The sequence below is a fragment of the Apteryx mantelli genome, chromosome 4, assembly GCF_036417845.1.
Source record: "Apteryx mantelli isolate bAptMan1 chromosome 4, bAptMan1.hap1, whole genome shotgun sequence".
Lineage (NCBI taxonomy): Eukaryota > Metazoa > Chordata > Aves > Apterygiformes > Apterygidae > Apteryx > Apteryx mantelli.
The window spans coordinates 63,720,645-63,740,134 of record NC_089981.1 but is presented as its reverse complement, the minus strand read 5'-3'; the positions used below and the strand labels follow the sequence as shown (position 1 = coordinate 63,740,134).

The window sequence follows — 19,490 nt, the reverse complement described above, 5'->3', positions numbered from 1 at the left end:
CTTTGTAGCAGCACAAATTATGAACCAGCATAAAAGAAGTAGTAGGTCTTTTCCTATCAGACTGCATGTGGCTTCTCAAGATGCATTATAGATACAGCAAATCCACATCTTAATCCAGTCCGAATCAGATCATCTTGTTGCATGGCTGCATCCTTATCTTACTACCAGCTGGGGAGAAATGAAGAGATGCTCAGTTTGCTGAGATAGTGTTCAAGCCATGGAAGGGGGGGAAGGATCTAATTTTCTCTAGCATTGCCAAATCCTACCGTTCCCATTAGCTTCATTTTGACATCACCTCCACATGGGCAATAGGCTTTTCTTCTTCCTTGCCTTGCTGAAATAACAGCCTCCTTGTTCCCGCTCTCTCTGCCTGCTCAGGACCGCCCTCCCCACCTGCCATCAGGATGGAGAGCGTGCGCGAGCTCCAGAATCCCCTCTTGGCCAAGGCCAATGGGCACCTTCACAGCGGCTATTCTTACCACCAGCATCGCAGCCAGGACTACCCCAGTCATCACTGCCAGGGGAAACTGTACTCCTACATCTTCCAAAACACTGGTGGTGCCAGGACTCACCAGCTGCTGGATGCCAGTTCCCTGCAGCTGGCTGTTGAAGCCTTATATGGCCCTAATTTCATCCTTGTGAAGGATGAGACCACTCTCAAGGCCAAGGACAGCAAGACAGAAAGCTGTGAGACCACTTTTATGGAAAGCAAAGAGGCCCCATCTGAAGGTCCCAATGGGTGCGATGCACAAGGGTCATGCCTGGTAGAGAGTGACATCCGTATCCAAACTGTGTCCTACGAGGTGGAGGAGGAGGAACTCCAGGAGTATGAGGTGAGCTCTGCAAGGGTGGAATAGCACCAAATCCTTCTCTGATAATTGTGGCCATTGGGTCATTTATTCCGTATTCTTCACCCTTCCCTTTTCTCCTCTCATTCCCCATTGCTTCCCTCCCAGACCCTTTTCTGTCTTGTCAGTCTTTCTCTGTGCACCCAATATTTCTTCTTTCTCCTTATAACTTCTACTCCCTTCTCCTCACCACAGGCCTCAGAAGGAGGTCAGCTTCCCTGATGGCAGCTTGGCTGGCAGCTTGGTTGCATCCCCCCTGGGAGAGAACAGGAGATGTGTCAGTCTGTGCAAGACCCTGAGGATAATGCAGAGTGTTTGACAAGGGCAGCTTGTGCCTTCTGTGTTACTAGAATTAATGGGAAATAGCAACCATGTTGAACAACAGTAAAATTCACAAGCCTGATGCCAGCAATCATGAGAAAGCTTAATATGTAAAGACAGGATGAATCTTGCAAAGGAAGAGTAAGAGCTGGCAAAGCAGCCTCATGCTGTTTGCCTCCCCACAACTTGCGTGGTGGTGCAGAGGCCAGGAACATCCCCCAGGACCCCAAGGTCAGAGTGGGTCCCCAGAGCCTGCTGGAGCTGACATCTGATGAGGTGGTACAACTCTGCTTGTTTAGATGCTGGCAATATGGCTTTTTCAGACTGTAACATGGTTTTCCCCCACTTCCGCATGCCTTTCCCACAGAAGCATATTGTTTCAGGCTGGTCTGCTGGCAAAGGTGCCCACATGCAGGCAAAACTACCACAGCCATTCTGAGAGGTGCAATTGCCAAGACAACAGGGCAAATCACCACTGTGATGGAGGCTCCAATTCAAGTGCTTTCCTTCACTTTCTAAATTAGTTTAGCAAGGCATCAATCTACTAGTCCCTAATGGGGATAACGCACTTTGTTTAAGTTTGTTTAAGCTGACAAACAACCAGTTCCACCAAAGCTCAAGATATTTCAGTTTAAGAATATCTCCTAGGGAAATCCCAGACCCCCACCAAGAGAGCTCAGCATTTATGCTGTCAGGGAACTGAGAATCCATTCCATTTTTGAATTTGTTGAGCTACATGTTTTCTTATCAAACCAGGCTGAGACAATAAAATATTTTTGAAACTCATTCCTTGAATTTGCAGGTAGTAAACGTAAGAAATTGTGATGGGGCTAGGAGAGATCAAGAGCCGTGAGGAGAGAGGCTGTGAAATAGCCTGCAGGGAAGCAGGGAGGTGAGGAGCCTGTAGGTATGAGGAGATGGGCAAGCTTAGCCCCCAGTTCCCACCCTGCCAGGATGGGGTGCAGTTTGCATTAAGGGCTTGAGGCAGACTCCTTCTACATCCCCATGTGCTGGTCTGTCTGTTAATGCCCTGTTGCTGAGGCTAGACAACAGCCCATGCTGCCTCTGCATCCTGCAGCTGAGGAAACCCATCTTCTGTCATGGCTGGCGACAAGATCTGTCCAGGGCAGGCTGGAGCCAGGTGGGGAGGAGGAGGAGGGTATGATGGGGCCGCAACTTGTGCAAGGTCATTGGGACGCTGACAAGATGGCAGGGCCAGCTCAGTTGCAGGGCGGCTCATGGACGTGCTGCTGTGGTGGGGAGGCCCGTGAGCAATGAAGGGCATTTGCACAAGCTACCTGGTGTTCCCCGGGTAAGCAGCCCCGAGCCCTGCACTGGTCCTGAATTCATCTGTTTTGCAGAGCGACTCCTCCAGTGACAGTGAAAGTGAGGATCATTTCCTGATGCTTCCTCCCCGGGACCACCTGGGCCTGGCCCTTTTCTCCATGCTGTGTTGCTTCTGGCCCCTGGGCATTGCTGCCTTCTACTTCTCCCAAGGGGTAAGAGATCCTGCAAGCTGGCTCCTGTGCTCGACCGCATGCACTCAGCCACGCTGAGGTGCTGGAGCAAGGGGCCCACAAGCCACAGAGACCACTCAGAGCAGAGCAGGCACCTCTCTGGCCTCTGAGGCTCCCCTCTGCATCATGCCCAGACTCCGGAGGGCTGAGGCACAGGGTGCTTCGTGCTCCTAGACCGCTGCACAACCACTGCAGGGAGAGCAGAGGCTTTGCCTTTCAGCAAATATATGTGCGGGTTACCAGCAGTCATGTTTTTCCTTTGGGTCCTTCAGGCATTATTTAGGAACCTGGAGCTTTCCTTGGCCCCTTGCCCGGGTTCCCACCCTCCAGCCAGGCTCAGGAAGGCAAAACGGTTCATCATTTGCTTCCCGTTCCCCAGTAGGCACCGTGAGGAGGTCCTATGCCGTGGTCTGGGCCGTGCTGAGCCAGCTCAAGCACCTGGGAGTCAGGCTGCCGAGACTGGGTGCAACTGAGTCTGGTCTCTGCATCTCACTATGGGGACATCACTACATTTGTTTCTGATGCTGGTTCGTTAAACTCTGCGAGCCAAAACCAAACTGTTTAAAGCTGGAAAGGAAGGTCTCTTATCTGATAGAAACTGCTCTGGGATTCCCAGGACATCCAGGGTTCAAGACCCACACGAGGTGGCCAATTCCCATTGCCTTCCCCTTGTGTGTAAATTGGCAGTAACATTGCTGACATCACCAGTGGGAAAGTGTCAGAGACTGGAGAGGGCTGTGGGCCTTGGGCTGCACCAGGTTGGAGGAGCTGCTGCCTTCACAGGAACTTAACCCAGACTCTGGTCTCAGTTACATTAATGTTAACCCAGAATAGTTCATGCCAGGGAATTTAGTCTAGGTTTGTACAGATATTGCTGTACCAAAAAGAGATGGGTGAAGGATTTTAAAAAGTTAAATCAAGAGAATGGAAACAGAAATGGAAAAGTATATTTATAATGAGTATCTAGCACAGAGCCAGTGAGAGAAAGGCGGAGCTTTAACTGGCTAGAACCCTTTGAGAGGTGGCTTATCTCACATCTTTGCACATGGTGGAGGCAAACATTGTGACTTCTCCATGTGATGATGTACATCATCCAATTTAAATTTAGCAATTAATTAGTTCCATTTGCTAAAATTACCACATCTTTTCACTCTGGGGCAAGGACCATCTCTTTATTCTGCATTTGTGCGCAATGGGTGTCCTGATCTCCACATAGCAATTCTAACACAAATAGTAAATAATACTAAGAGTAGCCTTGAACATGTCCTAAACACTCAAGGAAGCTGAAAGTTCCCAGTCAGAGAACTGACATTCATTTTCATCTCCATCACCAACCACATTAGTCTATTCTATGTCAAATAGGTTTCAGTTGAAAACCAGATGCAGACAAAACCAAGTATCAGTAAAGCCAGACCAACAGGTTAAACTGCCTGGGGTCCTTTCTCTGAAATGAGGCAGTACCAAGGGCTTTAGCAGAAAGAATAACTTTCCAGTGTTGCAATACTCAAATCCAGGCTGATCCCTGCAAATCCATGATCCTGCCTAAAGTTCCTGAAGATCCACTGCTGGTATTCATATAAATGAACCCCCATAGCCTGTGGTAGTAATTTCGGCAGATTTGTTCTTTATGTGTGTAAATACACATAAATATTTCATTAAATGGCCTCATGTTCCTTCATTTCGAAAGGGATGGCACCGAGTCCCCTTCGTGGTGCCACTCATAAGGTATATTTGTATCTAGTCCATACCACAGAGACAACACCCAGGTCAACCAACCATTTGTCTTGACTTGCAAAAGTCCAGCAGCCCACTCATGGCTCTGGCTGAGCTCCCAGACGTCTGGAGTTTGCAGACAAATGGCCAAAGCCTCTGGTCCCCTTTGAGACAAAATCTGCAGGCAGAAAAAGAGGAGATGCAGGGAAACATGTGGATGTGGCACCCCTGTTCTGAGCCTTCCTGGACCTCCGGTCCTCTTGCTGTCCATCCCACCGTGCTTCCCTGCCTCTCACAGCCTCCGTGGAACAAAGTGGCGAGGTGAGAGCAACTGATTCAGTTGTGTGCTGAAAAATCATATAATCCATGACTCCAAGATATATTCAGTGTTCTTCCTGAGATCTTTTTAAATATAGAGATCCCAGCAAAAACATGGAGCATCAGCAGAATATCCAGTTAGCCCGCTCAAAGCATCCAAGTCTGTTAGCAAAGTGCTGCAATGTAACAAGATTATGATTCAGTTTGTGATAATTTAGGTATCAAAAAATGCAGCAGTTAGTTTAGGGCCCTTCTCAGGTCAGTACAGAGAGAGACAGCTGCAGAGGGCATTTCAGGCCACTTATCTGAGACTCCTCTCTTCGGATAGAAGGAATAATCCTCTGGAATTGTCTGTCTGTTTTTCATGAGAGAGCCCATTTGAACGCCTGAGTGCCTCTCTTCTAGCTACTGCAATTGAATGAGACAAGTTCCAGTCCCAGTCTCTGCATATACACACCTCTGTGCATGCCCTTATGCAACTGTATTGCACATGGACAAAAAGGCCAAACTGGTGCAGTCACAAGCAATGAACATTTCCAAAAATCCACCTGAAAGCAGAGCAAAGACAGCTTCCTCTGCAAATACCTGTATTCACTCCCTAAAAATCACAGCAACCATCCCTCTCCATATGGAACAGTTTAAGGCTGTAAGACTCCTGAGCAAGTTCCCCTCATTGAAAGAAACCATCCAAATATAATTCCTCTCCCCTTTAGGCATGAAATTCAAAGTATGCAGAAGTGTGCTGTAGGCATAAAATCCAGCTGACAGTGCTGTTCCCCCACTTTGAACCAGCCACCCACCTCCTTGCAGAGTTTGTGTGCCCAACAGTCTCACAGTCTGTGAGACTCAGACTGTGTGACAAGACGCTTACGCATTGCCTTCTCTTTGCAGACCAGTAAGGCTGTCTCCAAAGGAGATTTCCACCTGGCCAATTCAGCCTCCCGACGAGCTCTCTTCCTCGCTGCACTCTCCATAACCATTGGCACAGGAGTGTACGTTGGGGTCGTTGTAGCACTGATTGCTTATCTCTCCAAAGGGGACCACATATAGCTGCCACCTACACATCGATGCCATCCCCAGCAGCCAGCCCTCCTGGGATTGAGCTTTTCTGTGGAGCACAGGGCACCGGTACTTGCAAGGGCTACTTGCACAGGAGGACCCACGCTTGGATGCCCTGCACAGGCTCTTTCCCCTTTCAGACACACAGTAGACTGACCCTCGTTCTCCCTGATGCTGTGGAATGATGCCAACCACTAGCAGGAAATTCAGCCCTGACCTGGCTGCTGGGACCGGGAGGAGCACATTTCCCTCATGGAAGAGGTGCAAGAGTGATGCGCCACACTGCTGCTGGCCTGGTGCCACCACCCCCACCACAACCAGGGCACCAGTTTCCCCTCCCAGGCCTGCAGCAGAGACATCCACCAGTTATTTCCCAGGCTTCACCCATGAAGGAGGCATGCGAGGAGGAGAGGAGCTATGGCACCAGGGAATCATCACTCTTTCTTCTGGGAGACCAGGGTCATGGTGTGGTTTCAGGACTTCTGTGATAAGGACAACATTCTCATTTGAGTGCCATGGGGAGCTACCTGGCCCTTCAGCTGCAACGAAGCAGGAGGGCACAGCATGGACATGATTAAAGGGCATGCTCTGGGGTACCCTCAGCATCCCCTCTGCAGAGACACTCCAGATCCAAGCTAGCTAGGAGCTGGTCCTGCCACTAGATCGGTCACCTGCCCCTTCCAGATGAGAAACAAGGAGAAACACAGTCTGGTAGTTGTGCACAGTCACTTGACTTGTTGAAGCTTGTTGAAGGGAAAGACATCAAGGTTTTCTCAAGCGATAATAATGACAATCATGACAATTGCAACTCAGAGCCCCACTAAGGTTGGCGTCCCATGGTGCTTGGCCATTCAAGAGACTTGTAGTGGGAATTTCTGCCCAAGAAGTGACCTAGGAGGAGCAGGGGAGGGAGGCTGGGAGGGAAGCAGAGGGAGTCCTGCCCGGACCTCCCAGGTTTCGCCGTAGGTCGGGGCTTTGCTGGGCAAAGGTCCCTCTCCCAAGCATTGCCCCTTGCCTACAGGTTTGAGAAACATGAGCCCAGTCATCACCACTGCTGAGGAATCCCTCAGGAGAAAAGGGTTGTTCTGCTGCCACATCTTCTCCTTCCCCAGAAGCCCGAAGGATGCTGCTCTCAGCACTAGGTCAGTGGCTTGCACACAGAGAAGGATGGAAAGAAAAGGCTGATGTAACATGGGGGTGCGAGTGCTGTTTGCAAGGGGACAACATCCAGAAAGGGGGGCGGCTTGGAGAGAGCACAACAAGACATGGGGGTGACCCCCAGGACACACCTCTTTCCACACCATGGAGAGGAGTACGTCCATCCATCCAAACGCCTCTGCTGACAAGGAAACACCACGTACCCATGCTTACATCTTACTTTTGCTTCTTTGTGTATTGTCAGCAACACATCAAGTGCTTCAGAGGTGGATATGAGGGCAATGACTCTGCCCCAAAGTGCTTGCTTTAAAAGGCCCTGCCCAGCCTCATCCTTCCTCTCCCTATGCCACCTTTCTCCCAATATCCTACATTATAATCCCTCACCATGGCCATTCCTCCCCTTGCCTCTTCCTTTTCCCCGTGGATAGCAGGCTGTAAGCAGATTCTGGATTCCCCTCACCCTCTTCCTGGGGTTTCTGTGCACACTGTAGCCAGCTCTGTAAGAGGTGCAGCATGTTCCTCAAGCTGTGTGTCATTCAAATGTACATTTCATCCTACAGAAGCATGTTAATGTCTGCGATTTCTGTTGTACTTGAGCCATAAAAGAGAGAAGCACATCAGAGATCTGTTCAGAAGCTATTCTGAAGGTTCCCATTATGTTTTATAACTTGGAAGAGCTAATAAAAGAGCAGGAAAAAAAGAATATGTTTATAATAACATGGAGCTGGATAGCAAGGAGGTGAGCTTTGCATGCTGTTCCAGGAGTGCTGAAAACACTTAAACCTGAAGATATTTATGCGGTTCCCTAAGGAAGTTATAATCCAGCTGGTGTCTGGGCAACTCAGAGGGAGATGTACAGCAATGTAGATCACAGCAAGAGGCTAACGCTGGGAACAATATGGTAATGTAGGCCTCTTGCTGTGTGTGGATGGACAGGAATTACACAGAGAGAGAGACTAGAGTATCATTTACGTTCATTCTGCTCTGTGTATAGTAGAAGCGCAAAATAAAATGTGCTTAAAGAGGGCTGGAAAAATATGAACACCAGGAATGAATAACCAGACCTTGCTTATGAGGGTGGAGCAAATAGAGACTGAGTTCACAGGGAAGGACCAGGGTGTCCAGAAGAAATGAGGTGGCTTGGAGAGGACAGACTAGGGGCAACCTCGTCCAGCAGTTGGGCGATGGTTTTCATTCCCCTCTCCTCCATATAGTCAGCCTTCCTGGTTTGTTTGTCCCTGAAAATAAACGAGCAGGACAGGAATAACAGAGAATGGCCAAAGAGCTGCCCCAGGAATTGCAGTGGGCTCATCACACAGGGAGCATGGTGGGGTTCAAAAGGGGAGAGTTTTATCATAAGTCTGAATTTCTTAAGCTGCACAAACTAAAAGCAGAGGGATTGTCATGCTTTGAGCTGTAAACCCATCCCTGGGGTTGTAAGCAAACCTCACCTGCAGCAATGCCCAGGTGCCCAGGCATAGTGTGGGCAGAGTCCCAGGCAGCCAGGAGCCATGGGCTGGATGCTCAACGCTGGTGGGAACCGGTGCCGTGGTACTGCATGCGCTGAGGACAGGAGGGTGAAACTGGAGTAGGGCATGCAGCAGAGAAAGGTCAGCGCATGGATAAAAACCCAGAGGACCATGTGGTTGATGAATACAGCCTCCTGCAGAGCTGGATGCAGTTACAGAGTGTGCAAAGGCCACGTTGGCAGGGGTCGGGGCTTGTGGGAGGGTGCACACCCCACGCTGCAGTCCACTCCAGGTACCACTTCTTGCCCTTGCAGGGGCTTCCCAAGCCTTCACTGAGGTTTGTTTGTAGTGGAAAGGAGCTTGCTGTGATATTTCCACTCGCAGGGGAGTGAGTCTGAGTACCACTGGGGCAGGCAGGAAAAGTAAAGTGCACCCAGCCTCTCTGTGGGGCCCAGTACCATCAGGTACAACGTGACCCACTCATATCTCCCCGCTCAGTGGGCTCCTAGCTAAGAGCAGCCATCCCCACCTTTCTGTTTACATGCTTCCCGCCAGCGCTGTCCCCCCAGGCAGAGCAGGGCCAGCGCAGAGCCCCATAGCCAGCTGCAGAGCGAGGCGAGACGCGCTTTCCCACAGGGTGCAGCAGCCCTGGCGCCTGGCAGCAGGTGGCAGCTCCCAGGGAAGAGGAAGTCCAGACAAAACTGTTCAGCCTACTTGACCTGAATCGGAAATGAGAAACTGCCTTCACCTGCGAATATGTAGTTCTCCCAGATCGCTTCCTCCAGGGGTACTGGCGAGCTGCCAGCGGCATAGCAGAGGGGCCGCCCCAAGCAGCAGGTGCCCGCGTGCCCCCAGTCCACACTGGCTCACCAAGGCAGGCCCCCTCGGCTCTGTGCAAGTGTCCAAACTTGCCTCTTTGTCTTTTTTAATTGGAAATATAAGGGGAAGGACTTGGTTAAAGGGCCAACAGAATTAAAGAATGTTTTCTGCTAATAGCCTGAATCTCTGATGATCTTGTAAAAGGGGGGAGGGGGCTGTGCAGGAGCATCCCTAAGGGGGCCATTATGCAAATGAGGGAATTAGTTGGAAACAGCCTGAAGGGAAACACGTGGAAATTGAAATCTGAGGAAGCAGCACGGAAACTGCTGCTGAATAACTTATTATAGACGCCCAGTGTCTGCTGCAACCCCCGGAGCAGAACGGAGAGAAGCAAAAAGGCAACAAGCCACAGCAGTCAGGGAAAATGCAAGCTCCAGAATTTGCTTGAGCTTAAAAAAAAAAAACTTTTAATAACCCTGCCAGGGGGTGTGAAAAGGGAAGCATGGCCCTGCCCTCACCACACAGGGCAGGCTGCAGCAGTGGCCCAGCACCCAAGCCCCCTCGCGGGCAGGCTCCCCTCTGCTTGCTGCCCCCCAAGCAGCTAGCACTTGTCCCCGGGGCTACTCTGGCACAGCACCCTCCTGCCCACTGCTCTTGGCCCCATGTCCCAAACCCATAACAGCAAGAGAAGAAAACAGAGCAAGTCACAGGAAAGCCCAGCCCCAGCCCCTGCACCTCGCCGCAGCAGGGGTCAGTGCCCCTGTCCAGATACCCTTCTCTCACATTTCACATGCCAGCAAAACATCTGGCAGCCTTCTGGCTGCTCCACCAGCCCTGTGAGAAGCAGCAGCACCATATGTGCCAGATGCTGTCCTGGTGGTGAGGACAGGCCTTGGGGTGGCCGCTGGCCAGAGGCATGGGGCAGCAGTGGAGCAGGTGCAGGAGGCCCAGCTCGCTGAGGGGCAGCTCAGCCCTGCACCGTGTTGCCCAGGAAGGACCGCGCTCCTCACCAGGGCTGGACATTGCCCCAGGGCTGCATCATCCATGGGCTCCCTGCCCCTGAGGACACTCCCGTTTGAGCCAGGAGCTCATCACGAGTTGCCTGAAAGTGCAGCTTTTGTTCAGAGAGTGTCTGTGCTGCATTGGACTTTGGGCTCTTTTCCTAAAAGCAAAAAATGTGTCATCTTCCAGGTCAGATTCCTTTCATATCCTCTGCAATGTCAAGTTGAGCCCTTCTAGCAGGCTCTTCCCTTTGGAAGTGGCCCCCTCCTGAGAGAGGAGAGGGCTGATGGAGCTGGTACAAGAGCAGAGGTGTCTTTGTACCCTGCCTCTTTCTGCGAGGCGGCAAAAAAGAAAGCTGCCAAAGAGAAAAAGCACCGGCTTATTGGCTGCAGATCTGAGCAACTGATACATCTGAGCCACGTCTCTCACTGCACGCTTCCTCCTGCTTTGTTCATGCTACTATCCCCCTTGGCAAATGCTCTAACACGGAGAAAAGCAGAAGCAGGCTCAGATACCAAGCTTTGTAGTAGTGATGAGGGATGCTGAGAACAGGGCGATGCTGCATCTATCTCATCTTCCCCGAAGAGCAGGGGATGAGGTGAGAGGATGGAGAAGAAATGAAGTGCTGCGGTTTTTGCAGGTCCCAGCACCCCTGGGATTTTCTGGGAGCTGAAATTCACCAGCACCATGGAGGGAGCCCCACGAGCTGGGGTCCTCGGCTGAAGGAGCCCACTGCAGCGCTGTTCTCCCTTTCCCCTGTCCAGCTGTCCGCGGACCCAGCCTGCCCACTCTTCAGGGCCAGCAGCACTGGGGCGGGCGATGTGAACACCTGGGGCGCAAAACAAGGTGTTGGCATGGATCCCTGGCGTGCTCCCGGCACCTTCATATGTCTGGGAAGGCACAGCTTCTTAGAGGGGGAATGGTGCCTCTCCTTACCTGCGACAGCGCCCATCAGCAGGGGCAGGATTGCAACCAACGCTGCTGGGGCGGAAATGCCTCTGTCCCCCTACATGTCCTTTGGAGGCTAGGGAGAAAAGAGACACAGAAATAAAAGCAGACTAACTCCTTCTCCTCACTTAATGGCACAATCAATGTTTTCCCCTTACAGCAATCCAAAAAGGAAATAGCTAATTATCTGAGACAGGGTAAATTTTCTATTCTTGTAGAAAAACAAACAAACAAAAAAACAAAATGAAGAGCATTTCTCAGTGAATATATTCACCTGCCCTATCCTTTCCCCTTTGCTCCCCACCTGCAGCCTGCAGCAGAGAGAGATGGGGGAGGGACTGTGGCAGTGCCATCTCTCCTGGGGCTGGAGAAAGAGGATTTACACAGAGAGGAGCCAATTAAGGGCCATCACTCAGGCATCAGCTGCTGCGAAATCAGGATGCTCATTATCTCTCCTCTCCCTGGAGATGCCGCAGCCGCTGGCAGCTCCCTCTTTCAAGGTGTCCTGTACCCACAAGTGCCGAACGCCGAAGGGCCATACACAGCCCCTTCCCCACTTCCCCCTCACATCCACCATGCACCCCGGCTCAGGGATGTTTGGGGACCACATCTGCAGATGTGCCAGCTCCTCTGAGTTGACCTACTTTTTGCAGCTGTTGGTGGTCCATATCCCAGAGTCAAGGGCTTTGCAAGAGAATTGCAGCTGCCCTTTCAAAGATGTATCTAAAAAATTTAACTTAAATATACTCCCAAGTCACAGGTTTAGGGACTTTAGAGACTCAGGACTAAAAAGTGCCAAAATGCTTGACTTGGCACAGGAGTTGTTATGCAAGACAGGGCCTGTGCCCCCCACCCCAAAGGTGCAGGAGCTCCCCAGGGCAGAGCAGAGGAGCTGGTGCTGCCTCTCCAGCAGTGCCAGGAAGAGGATAAGCTGCCACACAGGAGGCTATCTGCTTGCACACGGCGGTGGAGGAGCCTCTCTTCTCCCCTCCATCCCACAGCGCTCCACATGGCTGGGATTTTTCCACTCTTTTTCTCAGCAGAGAGTCTGCAAGCTTCAGTGCTGCATGTTGCCCTCCTTCCCTCTGTGGCGGCTGCGAAGACACCATGCCGCAGGGCTGGCGAGGCTGGGCCGGTACCTGGCACTGTTGACACATCTCTGCACTCTCCTGTGCTCGCAGCAAGTTCCCACGGTCCCGCGCTTGCACCTCACAGTCCCGCACAGGAGGGCATGTGGGGGCAGAGCTGTGAAGATCCTCACCAGAGCTGGTGTGGAGACTTTGTGCTGCGAGATCAAGTGTTGCTCTGTCTTCCTGCCCCACTGGAGGCCCCTGCAAAGACAGAGCTGAGCAGCAAGAGGGGGCCAAAGCTGGATTTTAACTGCAGCCAGCATCTGTCACTGCTGTGTGCTGCAGAAAATTAGCCTGCAATGGGGGTGCCCACTGCTCCCTGCTCTTGAGACACTCCTGCCACCAGGAACCAGGCTGGGGAAGATGCTGGTAGTATAATTTATTCTTATTTGTTGGCTGCGTGTCAGAAATAATAAAAAGAAGGAAAAGGCAGCTGCGCAAAATGAAGGGTGCTTAATGCAGGAAGTCATGAAGTAAGTCCTGCTGGAAAGGCACAGTGACCGCGAGGCTTGCACACCACTTCCCCATCTCTTTCTCAACAGCCTGGAGCCGCTAGCTTCCCCACATAAATTGCAGGCAACAGGACCTGCATCCTAATGGGGAGAGAAAGTGGATGCACCCAGCGCCAGCTGCATTTTCATGGGTTTTTCAGCTCTTTGTACCTGTTGCTTTTTACTCCTCTTAGAAAAACAGCAATGCTAGTTCGTTAGGCTGTGTAGCAGCCCCCGCACTGCAGGTGACCACCTCATGGGCCGCTCCTGGGGACAGCTCCGTCCCCCATGGCAGGGGCCATCGCGCACAGTGCTGCGGCGGGCGAGGGCATATTTGGCAGCGTTTAGCTGCGTGGGGGTTTCCCCTCTGCTGGGAAGGACTCCGGCCACCGCTGGCAAAGGGGGTGGGCAGGAGAGGGCTGCATGCCCGAAGGATGGCTCAGAGTGACAGCTCTAAGGGGGCCACTCCGGCCGCAGTGGGGACGCGCTGCCAAGCAGCTCAGCCAGCACAGACAAAAGGCATCCATCCTTCCCCCTGCTCTCTCACAGCTTAAGTGGAGTGTGACTTTTTGGGAAAACATCCAATCTCCATTTCCAAACTGGGAGTGACTGAGAAGCCATCAGTGCCTTTGGGAAGCAGCTTACATGGCTGATTTCTACTGATGTTGAAAATGTGCTTCTTATTTCTAGTCTGCACTGGTCTCACTTCTGCTCTCAGCCTTTGGCCCTTGTTATACCAGGTGGGCACAACTCCCATTCCTCACCTAGGTCTTTACACACTGTGATCTTTACTAAGTTAAACAGGTTGAGTTGCCAGCATCTTTCCCTTTTCGTGGCACGTCTTCCCCACTGCTCCATCAGCCTGGTGGCCCCTTTCTGAAGCTCTCCAGTTTCTCTGAGCTTTTTTAATTTTTCACATCAAAAAATGACATGGTATCCTATGGTGACTGCCCAGTGATACCGACAATATAACCCTCCTCCATCCTGTTTGCACTATGGACTTTTCTGGCTGCAGGGCTGCACTCAGCTAACTCATGTCCCCTGGAGCCTTTAGGATGCTTCCCACGACACTCGGTCTGATCCGTCGGTACAGCCTGCATTTCTGAGATGTGTAACCGCAGACGGCTGTACCAGGACACGGGCTACCTGGCAGTCCAGATCACACTGCACCGGTGACCTGGTTTTTCTGGGCTTTACTGTTCCCCTGCTTTTGTGTCAGTGGCAAACTTTACAGATGCAAAGTCAATGTTTTTCTTCATGAACAAAAATGTTTGATAATTCGTGTCCAGATCTCACCCAGGGGGCCTCCCAATAGAAGTTCCCCTGCTCCATAGTGGCTCTCTCTTTACTTTGGAGACTTACCACTTAACTGGTTTTTAATCCATTCGGTGTTTGCTGTCTTAATTTTAAATCACTCTCATTTCTTAGTCAAAATGTCATGCAGAACCAAATCCAGTGTCTTATGGAAGTCTGAGTGTATTACAGTGACACGATTACCTCTGTCAGCCAAGCTTTAATTTTGTAAAGAAAAGCTATTCTGTTAGACCAGCGAGCTCTGCGGTTCACAGACAAGTGCTGCTTAGCTTTCCTTTAAGCCTTCATTTATGCCAGCACCAGCCATGGTAGGAAGGCTGTCTGTAAATCCTGAGAAGGGTTATTCGACTCTCTGGGTTTTCACTGATGGCTGGACAATTGTTACGGAGCTCATTAGGTCAAAAATGCCCAATATATGTACTCTTAACTACTCCCCTGCCTTAAGCAATGTGCTTAAAATCACCTGCACTATATATGATTCAAATGTGCTACAGGCATGTTAAATCTAGTTATCATATGTTAACTCTTTATAAGCCACGAACACACAGAAAGGTTGTACTGAAGAAGGCCGCTGTATCGTTGAAGGCCCCAGGCATGTGTGAGCTCTGTGAGCTGCGCGGCGAAGGCTCAGCTCCTCCATCCTCGCCCGGAGCAGCTGAGGGAGAGACCTGGGGCCCAGACCGGCACCCCCTTCCCTCCCCGCTGTGTGCCACCGGGCTGCCGCTCAGACCGGTCCTGCCACAGCACCCCGGGCTGACAGCATGGGAAAGGTGCTAGCAAGGTATAGCTATTTATTTTTGAATGTCTGACTTTGGCTAGGCATGTCCTTTCAAGCTGTGGAAATGAAGGAGGATGGTTGGGAAAGGGGGGAATGGAAGGAGATAAGGAAGGAGAAATTGCATGCAAATAAATGCAATATCTGCCAAAATGTCATCCTCAAAGTAATATACCAAAGTCTATGTGTAGACAGTAAACTCTTGACAGTATTGGGCCAGAAAGATGGGATTCTGTCCTTCTAGAAGTGCTTTTTGAGTTCTCTTTTTGTCAGGCATTTTCCAGATGTAGATTGTGTCAGACTAACATTACACATCATCTCATTTGTTTTCTAGATAAAGGAAAGGCAGGGAATGTAATATCTGGGCTTCAGCCAAACTGCTGGTATGGTGCTATATAGACAGTTGTCAGGTAGGGGCTGGTTCAAGAATGCTAAGGTAGATATTAACAGGTTATTAATATTTTATGAGATGATCTTTTGGATCCTTGAGGGTCAGTGTAAGGTTTGATATTATTCCATATTTTCATTAGCAAGTTGGCATAGAAAGGAGAGGTGTTTTGGTGACATTTGCTAATGAGACAAATTCAGGAGGGTTTAGAAATACAGAGTAAGAGTAAAAAAAAAAGGGCAACCTTGAAGACAGGAGCAGTGGAGATGCGATGAAATTGTACAGTACGATATGCAAGGAGATGTTATTAGGAATTACCAGTGGGAACTCCTGCTCCTCAGCTGGCAGCGACCAAGAAAAAAAAGGATCCAAGCATTAACCCCAGTCTGACCTGAGTCATCACTGCAATGCAGAGAAGGCAGATCTGATGTTAAGATTTAATGGGCAAATTGCTTCAGCAATAATATTCATGAATGACAATGTCAAGTCAGTGGTGGGCCACAGCTGAACTCCAGGATACTCCAGTGCAGGAGAGACAGATTTTAATGGGATGGAGGCAGAGGGGTGTCTAGGAGATGGGGGAGCAGCAAGGCTGGTGGTGGCTGGTGTAGACCCCAGAACAAAGATTTGTTCTCTGTAAACAACCTGGGGGGGCACCAGCAAGGAAAAGCACTCTCGACTCAGGAGCTGCATTGCCACAAGTGGGAAACAACTCCAGCTGCCCTAGCCTGGACCTGTGGAGGGGTGTATGCAGGAGATTTGCCTATGGTGGCAAGGAGTGATCCAGAAGATCCTCGTTTTCCTTTTTCTTCTCATTTTTCTAACATAGATTTTCTTCATAATTAATTGCTCTCATGCTTGTCAGCTCAGCAACAGTTTTGAATGGTGGCACTGACATTTCTGTCCTCCTGCCACTGATACATCTCCATCCTGACGGTCCTAGCAAAGCACAAGGAGCCTTGTTGCAATCTCCAACCTTTTCTACTACCTCAAAAGGTTTTTTAAATTAACATTACTTGCTCTCCGCACTGACTAACCAGCTATCTGTGCAAAACAAAACCTGGAGGCAAAGCTGCACTTGAGCTAACACCCCAGTCAAATGCCCAAAACCTTGCTCAGGTGGAACAAACTGTGCCGGCGGCACCGCAAGCACATGGGTGCTGTTGCGCTGGGTCACCCAGCCCTAGTACCTGCAAACTGCCCCCACAGCTGCGCGAGGGCATCCTGCGAGCAGCCTCCCCCCTGGACTCACGGGTAGAGCTTGGGCCGTGCTGCTAGCCCTCGCGCAGGCTGCGGCGGCGCTCGGAGCCAGGGCAGCACAGCACCACCCGCGGGAGGGGGCACCACGGCTTGGGTAGGGCAAGGTGACAAGGACCGCAAGAGGAACCAAGTCGCTTCGTAAAGAGACAATTTCCATTATGAAGATGGTGTTTAGGAAACCTCTTGTTCTAATGGACCAATTTTCAACTACTAGGCTGACCGCATGCTGGATTTCAAGACAGTGGGAGCCACTGTCTGGATATTAGAGCTCATAGAAGGAGCGGCTGCGAAACAGAGGCCCGTTGCCCACCTCAGCCGCTGCAAAGCTCCTGCTCTGCCCTAAGGAGCATCACTCGGAGGAGCCTTTCACAAACTGCAGACCATTATCAGTCATTAAGTCATTTGGAGTCACCTGGTTTATTACACAGACTTACTATCCTGCTAGCTGGCGCGTTTAACATCCCCGTTTAACAGAAATGAGCGGTCATCCGCTCAACAGTTTCGTTTTATTGCAGGGATGATCCTCTGACTCCTCCAGCTGGCATCTACCTTTGCTCCCTAAAAAATTGTTTCTCCACCCGGCTGATGCTGCTTTCGCCCCAACCCAGAGAGGTTTGGGCTGTCACTTGCAGGCGCGTGGCCGGCAGGCACCGCCGGGCTGTTGTGCCAGGGCGCCCGGGGTGCTGCTGCCGAAGGCATGCCGCAGGGTGTCCCCGCGGCACGGCTCCCCGCCGCGCGCCCCGCCGCTTCCGCCTGGCGCCCCTGCCCGCGGCACCAGGACACGGCGCCCGCCAGCCGCGTGGCCCCACACGCGCCGTGTCGCCGGATCTCGGCTGCGGCTGCCTGCCCCGGCCGGCGTCACATGGCACAGGCGGATGAAAGAGAATTAGGCGAGCTAGCGGCTGAGCGCAGCCCTAAATCACAGGCAGGCAGCAGGGCTCCTCTCCGCGGGCTTTGCAGCCCCCCAAGCCTCCGCATTTTAATCTCCTTTTACTGTTTTCATTTCTGTCTTTGCTGGGGTTGGCATTTTGAAGCACGAGCCTGTGAGGGATTTCAGGTGACACTTCGACTAAATCTTATTCCACACATGTGAAGGGAGAGATTTATGGGCCCACGTCTGACAGCAAAGTGAGGAGCAGCTGGGACTGCTTGAAATTCATCTCTCTCCCGTCAGCGCAATGGGAGTTCAGTGTGACGGGTATAAATAGCGGGCTATGTTTTTCCCCCCAATTAGACTCTACTCAGCCACAAACTACCTCAATAAATCACAAGCACCCGCCACTGATCACGTCCGCGCCCCTGTGGACGGGACGGGCCCTAAAATGCCGCGGCAGGAGCAGGGACGGTCCCCGGGCGGGAACAGGGCCAGGAGGGTCCCACGGGCGGCAGGGCGAGAGTGGCTCTCGCAGCGACCCACTGCGCCGAGACAGCGGCAGAGGAAACCCAGGGGGGGAAACCCAGGGGCGAACGCAGCCAGAGAGGTGCAGGGAGCACAGCAAGTGTTTTGTAAATACGCAAAGGCAAGATGGGAAACCCCAGCGCCACGCACAGGCTGAGCGTGGCAGGGACGGATGCTGCCAGTCTGGGAGCGTTTTACCCGTTTTTTTTAAAGTTTCCTCACCATCCTGAGAGGCAGCTCTGTGCCAGGCTGCCCCAGTGCTGGCAAGGAGCCCGAAGCACATGTTGCAGCCTGTGGGCACAGAGGAAAAGCCTGAGTTTTCATCAGCGCAAACCAGCAGGGACCCTGCCACGGCCCTGCTGTTCCCCGCTACCAGCCTCCGAGCTGGCCCGCGGGCGCCTCTCCTGCCCCCTGTCAGGGCATGGGGGGAGACAAGCGTAAGGGCACATAACTCCTGAGAGGGACAAGTACTACTGCCACATGATGTGCCATCCACAGGGGCAGTAAGATCTGCAGGTTCAAGCTAAGGGCAGAAAAAACATCACACAGATCTCCCCCAGGGCTCTTCAGAAATGTTTTGCAAGGAAGTGGCGGAGGGCAGAGGGAAAAAAGCCCGAGGACAGCACTCAGGAGAGATTCAGCCCGCACCTGCACCCCACGTAGAGTCTGCCCCCGGTGTGGCTCCCCTGCACGGATGGCTGCCGAGCCCCAGCACGGCTCCCGAGGACCGCCTACCCCAGACCCCGGGCTGTCTGAGCTGGGCCCAGGTTAGTACCGGTGGGTCAGCACACCCACCCTCTCCGCTCTTGGCTTAGCAGAGGGAGACCACCACTCCACAGATTTCATGCCAGGTTTCACAGCTGCAGCGGAAAACAGCTGATCTCCCAGCCCCCAGCAGTTTACAGACACGGATAATCACTCTGGAGTAATTACCAGCTCACTCCCTTGGAGGAATTCACTGGTGAGAAGTCACTAGGAGCTAATTACTACAATTACTCCCCAGCACACAGAGCCAGGGCACGCAGAGCTTTCTGCCGGAGCAGAGCTCCCCACCACCAAGTCCCACGTGCCTTTCTGGCACACCAGGGGAGGCTGTTCCCCCTTAAGTCCCCAGCCTGGTGGGCACAGCGGGCTCCTTCCTCACCCTGGGTCCCATCCTTCTGGGACAGCGCAGCCAGTACCCGGCTGGTACTGGGTACCAGGACTCCCAGGTCCTTTTCTCCACTGTGGATTTTCTGGGATGGAGGGAGGGAATTGGTGGTAGTAAGAGCTTGACATCGCTACCACTCCCAGGACCAACAGAGCAGCCCACTGGCACCAGTGACAAGGAGCTAAATGGTTTCTTAAGAGATGCCCAACTAGTTCAGCACTACTACTCTGGGGCTGCCCCATCACACAGCTCAGGCCCCAGGACTACCCTGAGCATCCATTTCTCTTGTAGGCTGATGCAGAAGAGAGCCCAGCAGGGCTTTCACCACAGGTCCCCTCTGCCTGTGAGGCTCAGGGCGGGTGAAGCCAGACTATGTCAGGAGCAGGACTGGGCTGCAGCAGGCTGTGAGGG

At 52.0% G+C, this 19,490-nt stretch overlaps 1 protein-coding gene across 1 annotated transcript; it reads left to right on the top strand.

Moving 5' to 3' along the window:
- The first annotated feature begins 404 nt into the window (after positions 1–404).
- SYNDIG1L (synapse differentiation inducing 1 like) lies at positions 405–5,767 on the top strand. The gene is made up of 3 exons (XM_013941015.2): positions 405–833; positions 2,531–2,668; positions 5,609–5,767. The coding sequence occupies exons 1-3, from the start codon at positions 405–407 to the stop codon at positions 5,765–5,767; spliced, it is 726 nt and encodes a 241-aa protein (XP_013796469.1).
- Positions 5,768–19,490: the final 13,723 nt, after the last annotated feature.

Coding starts and splice junctions, on each gene's coding strand:
- SYNDIG1L (XM_013941015.2), top strand. CDS start 405: ATGGAGAGCGTGCGCGAGCTCCAGAATCCCCTCTTGGCCAAGGCCAAT. Junction 834..2,530: donor AGGAACTCCAGGAGTATGAG/GTGAGCTCTGCA, acceptor TCTGTTTTGCAG/AGCGACTCCTCCAGTGACAG. Junction 2,669..5,608: donor CCTTCTACTTCTCCCAAGGG/GTAAGAGATCCT, acceptor TTCTCTTTGCAG/ACCAGTAAGGCTGTCTCCAA.